General features: G+C 37.9%; 1 protein-coding gene across 8 annotated transcripts in view; it reads right to left on the bottom strand.

Annotated features, from left to right (window-relative positions):
- LOC109478750 (band 4.1-like protein 5) overlaps positions 1-12,100 on the bottom strand; it is a 43,311-nt gene that overhangs the window by 14,065 nt on the left and 17,146 nt on the right. For all 8 annotated transcript variants that reach the window (XM_019780486.1, XM_019780481.1, XM_019780485.1 and 5 more), the window contains 8 exons: positions 7,274-7,378; positions 6,843-6,885; positions 5,781-5,859; positions 1,943-1,987; positions 1,498-1,577; positions 957-1,077; positions 635-722; positions 63-221 (listed from right to left, as the gene is read on the bottom strand). In XM_019780486.1, coding sequence (XP_019636045.1) covers positions 63-221; positions 635-722; positions 957-1,077; positions 1,498-1,577; positions 1,943-1,987; positions 5,781-5,859; positions 6,843-6,885; positions 7,274-7,333 — 675 coding nt within the window. In that variant the 5' untranslated portion in view covers positions 7,334-7,378. The remainder of the gene's footprint in view (positions 1-62; positions 222-634; positions 723-956; positions 1,078-1,497; positions 1,578-1,942; positions 1,988-5,780; positions 5,860-6,842; positions 6,886-7,273; positions 7,379-12,100) is intronic.

The raw sequence follows: 12,100 nt of genomic DNA on the forward strand, positions 1-12,100 counted from the left end.
GTACATGTGCCCCCCTCCCCCTTCTCCCATGTTAAAAGTACATGTGCTCCCCTCCCCCTTACCTCATCGTCATCCTCCACCACTGCCAGGATGAGTTTCTTGCCCTGGAAGTCCAGTCTGGTGATCTTGGGCCAGAAGAAGAGCCCGATCTTTGTCTTCCCTTCAAACACCAGAACTCCTGTCGGTGTCAGACCTAGTGAGTACTCATTCCCGTCTCTTCCCTATGGACACAGATATGGAAGTATAAGTACGCATGAAGCAGAAATGTTTTTGTCATCTCAATTTTCTTTAACATAACATCATGTCGAGCGCCAAAGGCACGACGCAGACTCAACAATCAATGGTGGTTCCTGGACATGCTCCCTAGAACAATTTTGAAATCTTTTGAAATTTTGCTTAAAAAAAGCTTATTGTACTGACATCTCTTTCAGTATCTTTACACACTGATTTTTGTCCTAGAAAGACGACAGATTGAGCTAAATTTTGTGCGTATATTACGTGTAGATATAGCATTTTCTAAAATTACTGTAGCATGATATAGTCTGGACTGGAGTACACCACATCTTTGGTATATGCTAACACCCATTTTATGTACTATCTGTCATTGACCTTGACACCATTATTTACCACTGACCTTGACGCAGTGCATGTCCACTCCGTACATCTCCAGCCACTTGGCCTTGTTCAGGTAGTTCATCTCAGCTGTGGCTGGACTCTGGCCACTGCGAGTAAAAACCAAAGTATATGTTACCCACAATGTAAAATGCCAGTGGCAGCAATGTACAGATAACAGTAGGAATGACAGTGAACACTTCCAAAGGAAATCTGCACTCCACTATTTCCTGGACAGTTTGTTGTGTGTTTTGCAGTGTTGGAGCATTTTGCGTTCAAAGTTAAGTCTGGGAATGAGAAAAGGGTGAATGTCTGTTGCATGTATGTTGTACAAAGGTACTTACTTGTTCTTCTTCCACTGTTCCAGAATCTCTGCCTCCATCTCCTCTGATTGCTCAGGTGCAAATCTGAACTCTGACACGATGTCTGGTTCATACTCGTTGGGATCCCAGTCACCAAGCTCAGCTGGAGAGATACGAAACATCAACTCTTTTACCAGGGTAAAAACTTTTATCTTCATTATGATTGGAACATTTGTTTGAGGGGAAAATTGTTGGGGAATCTTTCAGCTTCAATCAACGTGACTGAACTACGACATTACAAAATGTAGTTAAAGGAGGCTGGAAATTTGGCTAAAAATTTGTTCAGTATGTATTCCATTGTGTTGGAACAAATCTACCAATGCAAATGAGCTTCTACAATTTCTGTAAATCCTTAGAAGGTTGGGTCAACCATACAACCAGAATTAAGACAAGATACACCACTGAACACAGTTTGAGGGAGAAACACAGAATAAGCATGGGTGAAACTAAGCAATACCAGAAATTCATTATTTCACCAGTAGCTTACCACTACTACTACTTGTAGGACAGGTGCAATACTTACATTGTAGTGCATATCCAGCTAACTCCACTGCCGTGGTGTGGTCACATTCAAGCCTGGAAAAAACCATATCCCCTTTGCCACTGGAGTGGTACAAAGAGTCAAAAAGCGTCACGAAATATCCACGCAAACATGCCCACAAGAAAAACATAAAAAAGCACTTAACACAGAAAAGGCAACTAAAATACTCACAAGAAAGAACCAGCCTAAAAACTAAAAAAATTGTTCATGCATGACTAGAGCATTTATTCTAACAATTCCGATTCAAAGTGTACAATCACAATTGAACATGTCAGTACCAACTTGATATCCTTACATGCTATCCCTTTGAAAACAGAACATATAAGGAATAAAAACAACTTAAATTTAATAGCTTTTTTGATACAGAATTCAAGCACTCAGCATGGAGCTAACAATCCAAGAAAAAGTATGTAAAAGATTTACTTACTTCCCAGACAGAAGGTCCTTTTTTAATTGCAGAAAGAAGAGATATCTGGAAAATAAACCAACATAGTTCTAATGCTACCTGTATGTCAATGTACGTGTATACTTAACGATGGTTGAATTGTTTTTTAAACTTTACTACTTACTTTGTAAACTTTAGTAGCAATTAAATATCAACATGCTTGTCATATGAATGTGTAACATGAAAATATCATCAATGTTCAGCGGATTGTGTTAACATTCTGTGTAAAAATGAAGTTAACATCTACTTCAAGATATATATGTACCTGCATATGAGGTGATAGGACAAACATTACATTCACACTACAAGATTTGGAAAAATCTATTTGGTTTCCAAGAACAAAGAAACCTATTGTTCACACACACAGCCGTATACTGCTAACCCAATTTTGAAGATGAACCCTTTTCTGAACCTTACAAAACCTCTTGTCAGACAGTACATGGAACACCTGCTAGGAGCTTCAACCCCTGACAAGGCTGATTCTGACCAAAAAATCCACCACTGTCCTAACAAACGCCTACTGACAGATAGGTTATCCCAGGGGTCCTCCATGCACACATCCCATTTGTGCAACCTAATCCAAACAGACATCCTTCTACCACAAGAGGTTTTCACAAACAATGGAGCAGACTACTGTAATCCACGATTTTTTTCGTTGCACTTTTATGTTTGCGGTCTTTGCGGTCACTTCTGTACCGCAAACTTATTGCTGTGAACAAATAATTCGCTGACTTTCTTTTTACTGTACCTGCTGCCACCGTGAACATAATATAGATCCTTGAACTCCTTGAACATTTTTCCTCAGACCACGAACTTTTGCTACCGTGAACACACATGTTAAGTGAATTACAGTATATTTCTTCACATTGCCATTGCCTCCAAATGTGCCAATATGTGGTATACCACTATCATTGTTGGTACAAATGGAAAGTTTAGCGGGGCAATCTCTGTAGATTGCTCACAATGGTGTAGCATTGATTTAGCGATGGGTTAGAGGTAAGTGATAGACAGTATAAAACCATAACAGATGACAGCACAGTTATAGGATCCCAGGCAGCTGTGCCTTGCCAATCACAGTCTCATTAGGTGGGAACTACCATTGTTAATCTTGATCTGTGGTGACCTAGTGACCGTGACGGTACTTGTACTTGACAATGGCCTTGTACTCAGGGTACATGGGGGCCAACGTTAGGAGATTGTTAGCAGAGATATGGTAGTTTGAACTTGAAGTTGTGTCATGTTTGTGCTCTGTGGAGTGTCAAAATGTATCTCAGCAGATTTTTGGGTGGGGGCTGCAAGGTTGCCATCAGAAACATGGATTGTACTTGTCTTGCAGTAAATTTTATCATCAACTTATGTTTTCAGAACTGTTACATATATTTGACATCTGTATCCATTTGATATACATATTCCTGTACTGTCTTTTTGATTTTCCACAGTATTTTTATGATCAACAGTATGGTCGAAAACATATTTTTATGGAAAGGGATGAAAACTCATGCATGCGCATGTCATCCATAAAATCAAATCAACATGGCCTAATGCACAAATCAAACAACCAGGGTCAATGTAGAATAGAGGTAGAACATTACCTGTAATGGCAGAGCATGGACCACTCTAATAATGGGCCTGTTTTGATAATGACCCACATTTGCAGGATGTGATTGTACCATTTACGAGGTGTGATTGCACACAGGCCATCATACCTAGTTATTACCTTGCACGATAAAACCCATCTATGGGGAGTGCAGCTGGTCAATTGTGACCAGTTTGCAATCAGCTTTTGACCTTGGAGCTACAATGACTGCCCACATTTCTATAGATGTATATATCTAACATGTATTGTTAGAGATTTACCTGGTAGTTTGTACATGTAAATTTTGGTAAAATGCATTAGCTAAAAGCCAGTGGTTATTGTACTGGTGTTGCAGTTGTGATTGATTGAAGTTGTCATTCCACCAGAACTTTGAATTCAGTAATGATTTTAAGTCTACAATTCCCAACATACTGTAATTACTGATTTCTTTAAGGTACTTTTTTATGTTCAATGTTTTCATGGTAATTTCTGTATCATGAACTTACCATTACCGCTAAAAAAATTATTCGTCTTTTACCCCCCTCCCCGCTAACACGAACATATACATGTGAACAACTCTATTTTTCTCACTGAAATTTTGCTACCGTGAACACTGACCTTGACCTTTGTCTTCCTATGACCTACCAACATACCAAATATCATCACAATCCATAAAGGGGTCCTGAAAGTTATGCTGACTACAAGTGTGCATAAACACACACACACTGACAGACACACCTAAAACAAGGCTGCGCAAATAACATCACATGGCTCAGAAGCTTGCAGCAGGGAAAGTTTACAGAAACAAGACACATTTTGATCTTGTGTGGAGCCAAACTAACTTGTAAACAATTACAAGCTAGAGGTCATGACCCTGGAGGTCAAACTTTCCCCAGAGTCACATCAGACTGATGTCACCACCAGCTGGGACATAACATCAGGACTGCCTGCCAGGGGATGAATCATTAGATATCAGAGGGAGGGACAGTCTGCCAAGGGACAATTCATTAGATATCAAGGGGAGGGAGGGATTGGAGAAGTTACTAAGTAGTGGACAAAAACAAACAGAGTACAAATTCTGGCATATGGTGGCAACAACTGCTGTATATTCCTGGGAGGGACACTGTAAATCACAATTTTTTGCAGGACTTTTTATTTCATGTTTTTTTTTGCTGTCACTTATGTACCGCAAACTTATCATAACCATGAACAAAAAATTCTGACTCATTTTTCTGCACCTTCTGCCACCGCCAACATATAATTCCGCGAACCTGTCCATTTTTTCACATACTGCAAACTTTTGCTATCACGAACATAAAATGATTTACGGTATACTGTATATTCCTGGCAGGGATAGATTGAGTAAACATAATCTACAGTACTTCATGTCTGATCCATCTGTGTTCTATCACTGGCGAATGGACACAGTGGAAAAACCTTATCCTCTCTACTACAATCTGAAACAGCTGGAGGTCCCTGGCAAAGGCTAACCATCAACAGTAACAAAGTGGACATATTGTACTGGCTTCAAGACCAACTGCAAGCCGTAGTGTTTATTCAGGGTGTCAGCTGGTGATACTTGTGGTAAAATAATAATACACTGTGGAAAGAAATCCTTGAAACCTGTTGTCTCTGCAGTTGACAGGTATATTATATTACCTGATAGAAGGCATGTTTGTCCATCAATTTTTTTACAATGTAAAGGCATCCAATGCAATTTCAGCGCAGAAAAATAAATAGCTAGAAGCAGCCTATGATATAAAACAATCAATCATTTTCCATCAGCGATATCAGTATGCTGTGGGATATGATTGATTCAAATTACTACATTAAAAGAATGACTAGAAAATTGAATTTAAAAATCCAGTTTTGCTGCCTTGAAATTGCATTGGATGTCTTTGAAACATTTTTTCAGTAATTTGCATGTTTTGCTGAAACTAGAATCCCAGAGTGAATCAGAGTAGCAGTCCCAGATGATAAGGCTGACCTTGATTTGACCTCTACATGAACTCATGTCACATAAGTTATAAATTGAGTTTGCAGTGCACGACTTTTCCCCAATGGCAGCGTTGTCAATTATTTGCTATTCTTCAACAACCTTCAACCTTTAGAGATGTTTCAACAAGCAAGCAAATGAAAGAATCTATATAGACTATATTCTTCCATATCTTGAACCATTGGGAATATGACTTGTTCCCAGAGGTACATGTATTTTTGATGACAAGCCTTTTTTCAGAGACCTACCTTGTGTATTCCTCGTGTAGATTGTTGGGTTCTGAAGAGTAGAACTTCACACTAAATCTTATCGTGTACGGAGGTCCGACTGTGGCAAAACAATAATACACCAATCATTCATACATTATTACCATTACAACATGAAAATTATAATGTTTGTAGTATTAGATAGAATTGCAACATTGTCATATTGCACGATGCATAACACAAACATTCTGTCATCATATTCATAAACAGCATCAAGTATTCTTGCTTCTTTTCTGACACTGTAGAATGGACAAGAACATGGCCAGCCAGTTTGCACACAAAGCACCAGCCTTGATAAAGAGATTTCAAGACTTTTCAATGACAAGGAAGAAGAGAACATGGCATTTCTTCACTTGAAACTTTGAGTCAGGCAGAAGCACTAAAAGCATGAACAACCTTGCTTCCACATGTGAGTTTAAGATTAGAAATGTGTACATAAAAATAAAAATAAAGAAACAAAAAAAAAGTTGCCTGCAATAAGGACAAATGTACGGGTGCATTTGTGCATTTCCAAATTAGCAATAGAAAAACTCCAAAACAAAAATTGTGCAGATGTGCTAGAAAAATGTGCACATAAGAACCCGTAACAGAAAAGACCGATTTACCAGGAACAGTGGAATCCTTATTCCAAGCTGCCATCGACAATACAGGAAAACAAGGAAAAAAAGTTGATTCCCTTTGTTAAAGGTGTTAACACAGTAAAAACGTAAAAAAAAAAACAAAGGGCATGACACGTGACATTCCAGGTGTAATAAAAATGTTGAATTTTAACCACATGCAGATCTTTTTGTTTGGGACTGTTGGGACAATTTTTGGACGAAAGGAGCTGAATTTTGAGGTCAGGACAAGGAATAAATTAGAGCTTTCGGTAATGTTAGAAGTTGATAAAGAATTACAGACAAATTAGAACATTCATACAGGAAAATGTATGGCAGTATTATCATGCAATAGAAATTAACGCAGAACATGATATAAACAGGCAAAATGAATATGATTTTGACACAAAATATTTGAAGGAAAGTACACTAACTTTGGAGTACTTACTTTTTATTTGCTTCTTTACACTTTTTGTTGGATCCAGCCAATGCTGTTGAAGAGAAATAACAAGAATAATTCCGTGACATTCAAACATTTTACAACCTTTAACCAGAGTATTACCATAGCTAACTATTGACTGCAAATACAGAAGCTGTCTGTAACACCTTGGCTGCAAACTGTTAATCACTAAATATCTACCCTATTTTAAACAGAAAAACATTTCATCTACAGAGAGTGAGACTAATTACTAGTATCTGAGATCATAAATGACTGAAGGAACCAGGAGTGTCTTTTGTGATAGCGAATAATAAACTTGAAACTTGTGACCTGCTAAATTTGATGAAAATATGTATGCTTAAATGTAGGGCACAGAGACAGTGAGAGACTAGTAGTACTACTAGGTATATTTCTGTCCCCATGCATTCAGGATAACTCACAGAAATTTGTGCAGCGTCCATAAACTGGAGCCCAAAATAGTCCTTCTCTATCAAGTCCATCCGGTACAGGACTTCTTCATACAGCTCCTGGGCCTTGGCCTTCTTCTGCAGGGGGAAAACAACAACAACAACAAAAACATGTAAACAACAACTATAGAATGCCTGAAATGCAAGGCTCTTGCCAGCACTGTTATTTCGTCAATTGCAGGAACTTTGCGGTGTGTGACGGAAATCTTTTTAACCAATCTATCAATTTTGACTGACAAATTTGACAAAAATCTTGGGACAAAATAAGACATCAAAAGGACCAACCACACCCACTCTTAACCCAATGATTTGCCTTTCAAAATATGTTTTTAAGGGCTTGAAAATCCAAAAGTTGCTCCCAAACCACCCCAGATTGTGAGCACTCTCCTCTCAGGTTTGACTATGAACCTGGGCTGAGCCCTGCTGCAATGTATGCTAGAGGGGGGTAGGGTGATTGAGTTAAAAGCTAAAAAGCACAGGGCCTGAAATTCCACTTTATCGCTGAAGTCTGCTCATCTATAAAACCCCATATTTAAGGGATTACAGAGAAGTGGTTCCTGCTGAGACAGGTTACATTTGGAGACGGAGCTCACCGAACACCTGGACTCTGTAACCATGGCAACTACCTCCTACCAGGTGACTTTAAATCACTGCTAATCGCTTCTGCCTCAAGCAGTTGGAATAACCATAGCAAAACAGCTCAAAGTTGCAGGAAAGTCCAGTAAGAATTTGGCGGACCAACTGTACTGTACTAGTATGACTGTAGATACAGTGAGTCTCTTTTTCAGGCCATCAATTTTCACCAGGTATAAGTTCTATTGCTTACACTTTTTCTAAAACAAAATTTTCTACAATAATATACAATACAATACAATACAATACAATACAATAGTACACACAATACGATACAATACAAAAAGATATCTACAACTCACAAGTATTGCTAATTGTTTGAAACACCTTACATATGCAATCTAGTAATGGTTTAGTACATATTTCAGACAGCTTCTCTAATACTAATAGCAGATACATTTAAGTTAGATACTGCCCAATGTATGTACTTCTAGCCCCTTATGTGTATCATCATTGTCTTAAACGAGGGGCCACTCAATTGTTCACCTTTTACTTTTCTAAATAACTACTTGAAAACGTGACGAAATTTCAAGGAGAGCTACCTGGACATAAAAGGCAAAATGAAGGTGACCAACTACATAACTATGGATCGTAATAAGCACTGTGTCAATTCAAAAACTGCTTCAACTGCTATCCTTTTAAAAATTACAACTGTGGTGGAGAAAAGGTCTTCAAAATTACCTTCTAGAAAATATAATTTGAAAGGACTGTAATGTCTTAAGGAATGAGTCAACCAAGGATTCTTTTTAAGAGCTTCAGGACTATTGTTAAGGGTCTGAAAAACATGTTATGTATAACAAATACACTAGTACTACGTAGGACTAGTTTCAGTAGTTATACTAGGTATAAAAGACATGAAATGTCTACTTTCTAGTTGGACTACGTAAGAATCATATGGATTTTATTGATAGCAAGTCTGCTCTTGTAGGTACTCTTGATATAAATATATTTTGACAGCAAATGTCAGTATGATTTAATTATCCACACATCATGAATAGAAGATGTACTATATATGGTAATAGAAAAGATGAGGGTTCATACATGTAATGAAGTCATTTTTACAGACAGAATACTGTTACAGACAAATTTGATTTGTGCCTAGCTAGGTCAGCAACATATCATGTATCATACTTACTGTTGGCATATGCCACATTGCCCTACATGTCTAAATACCATATCCTTGAGTCCTTGTCTCCTTGACAACATGTGCATGATATGGGATTATACATGTAATTGTAGGGTCTCATATCATAGCCATTTCAGGAATGCAAGTAACATTTTTTGGGCTTACACAAACAACCATATGCTGTATGTACTGCCTCAAAAAAAAAAGAAGTCAAACCCAACAAAACTCAGTAAGTGTTGTAGAATGTTGGATGTAAAATGTTGGACGTAGTATATTTTCTTGTATTGTAAATTCTGTTTTTCATTTATGTTGTCTGTACTTGCAATTAGCCCTCGGGAGTCCGGCATGTATTGGCAATAACTCCTTTGTTGTAAAACATTTACACCATGATAAAAAGTAAGCCTACTGCCCCCCTCCCCACACTGAATGGCAGAATTTGTATCCGGGCTTACAGATTACTTTACCAGTTGTAGTACTGACACTCCACTATCAGGTTCTGTTGTCACAACTTTCCTGAATGTCTCCCTACACATTGTACACACCCCACATTAAAGGGTGCACTGCACTCTGGCATGTCAGGCATTCAGGAGCACAAAATGCACTTAAAATGTTGGAACGGAGAGGAAACCCTTTTGGCATAAAAACAGGTCCAGCTATAGCTAAGCTTTGATAAAAGACTTCTGACAATATTTTTTGTTCATGCCTGTTGTATTGTCTGCTTGCTGTCATGTTCAGACCAATACATACATTAAAATTGGCTCCGGCAATGGAATTTTCATTTACAGGACTCCAGACTAATTTTTTTGACATAGGATTAAGACTGGTGCTCCCAACCCAAAACAATTAGGCACACCAGCAAAAATCCAGGAGCACCACTGTGAAGGTAGATCATTGTATTTAAAGTTAATTTGTAGGACGTTATACAAATATTGTATTTTTTTATACATAGAAACATGTATCATGATCAGAGAGCAAGAGAGCAAATATACAGTCATGATAATGACATTATGATATTGCATGCAACTTGCAAGTTTTGCTGGGAGCACTGCATGCTATTATATTTTTTTATGCTATTATATTTTTTCATAATACAAAAAAATTTCTAGGTGCACAACTTAATTTTTACAATTTTTGTGAGCATATGCTCATAAAATGGGAGCAGTCTAGAAGCCTGATGTAGCAGTGAAACCTAATCAGTGGCAGTAATGTTTACTATATCCCAAGAACAGACCCCACCATGGCTACCCTGTTTCAGATCCTTGAATGGGTACGGAAGCGTGGCCATTAAATTGGCTCAAGGACCTAACCAACATTCCTCTGGAAATTCCACCTTCTGATTCTATTTCTTTCCTGAAGAGTTTACAGAGCAGAAAGCACTGGTGGCGTACAAAACTAAGATTTCGGGGATGACGATACATTGAATAATGATACACAAGATACTAGAAAGTTAGTATCATGGGTATTGATGCAGATGAATAAAATATTGAAAATAAGCAATGTTTTTTTCTGAAAGGAGATAAAAAAGGAAAGGATTCCTATGTGCAAAATTTGATAATCTGCATGAAAGATGTACAACTATAGACAATGTCACAAAACACCTACAAAATGTAGCTAGCTATCTGCTCTGCCCCCCCCCCTTCTAAGTGAACTAATCCCTCAGAAATAGAAACAGTTTGAAGTACAGTGACAGCTGTCACGCAGAACCAACAAAACCAGCTGTTCTATGGGGTCTTTAGTACAAAATAGTTTGTACTACACAAAGACTTGTTACTAGGAAACCACATTATCCTAATAGATAATCAGCTTAGCATTTTCTTCTAAATCGATTAATGCATTAGCAAGTCAAACTGGGATTCATGCTGAACACATTACACATTTGCTGGACCATTTAAACAGCGATGACGTAAATGTTACTAAATAGTTTTTCCAGCAACAAATCTTGTTTTGTGTGGCTGTGCAGTGGGCTTGTGTGTCCTGAGTAGGTTGATAGCATGTCGGAGGGGAAGATTGCCAAGCAAAATGACAGGTCAAAAGGTCAGACACAGGAAATGGGGGTGAACATGAATGTCACGAAAACCTCCAAAATACCAGATGTCTGAAATCTCCAATTTCTTCTTCAAGTTGACTTTGACTTGTAACAATTTTAGTGAGCAGTGTATGTTTCTAAGTTGCTCTGGCTGCTCTAGCCAATTATCCAGAGTTATAAAAATATTCAAGTAAAAGTATCATGTAGAAACTACATGAAATGCTGTGATTCAAGTTTACAAAAGAGGGCATATTGAAACTTGAAATATACTTATGGGACCGTAAGGACCACGTCCATTGAAACATTGAGAATGTAACTGTTACAGTGTCCCCAAAAGATCGGTATACAACATCTGCAAAATGATTCAGCTTCTAGTGTGACTGTGAACTGTAACCTTGAACTAGCTGTTGACAGGCAGGTACCATGCCAAAGGCAATGTCAAGGTTAAATTGCACGGAGGCAGCTGTTTCTGGGTGTAGTACCACTTCTCAACAGTGGTGGTGTGTGGGCGTTCTCCACAAATATGTCTACCTGCAAGTTGTAGCCATAACAGAAGGGCATTTATCATTTTATGCTCTTGAACTAGTGTAGGTGACCAAATAGAAAGATACAGCAGTAAAATACCATGCCACCATAGAATTGTAAATAGCTGTGCATACTTGGGATACAATTTAGGAGAGGAATTCAAGAGTCAATAGGAGAATACTTTTTTGGAAAATTTACAACAAGCACCAAGGGACTTCAACCTTTACATCATCAATTATTTAAAACGGTCACAAATCTTCACATCGATGATTAGACGTTTGCCTGAAATGTCACGTAGCAGTCATGTATTCTAAAAATCATACCTGAGAAGACTGCATTTGGAAGGTGCATATATGAACTGAATAAATGTATGCATAGCAAATATTTTCAATGTGACTTGAGCAAATTAAAGTCAGTAAGGGTTGGTGTGATCATAGAGAAAACACTTTTAATTTTATGCCACTGTATTTGTTTTATGTGCAGCACGTAT

This window comes from Branchiostoma belcheri, unplaced genomic scaffold (genome assembly GCF_001625305.1).
Source record: "Branchiostoma belcheri isolate BF01 breed outbred unplaced genomic scaffold, Haploidv18h27 scaffold45, whole genome shotgun sequence".
NCBI lineage: Eukaryota > Metazoa > Chordata > Leptocardii > Amphioxiformes > Branchiostomatidae > Branchiostoma > Branchiostoma belcheri.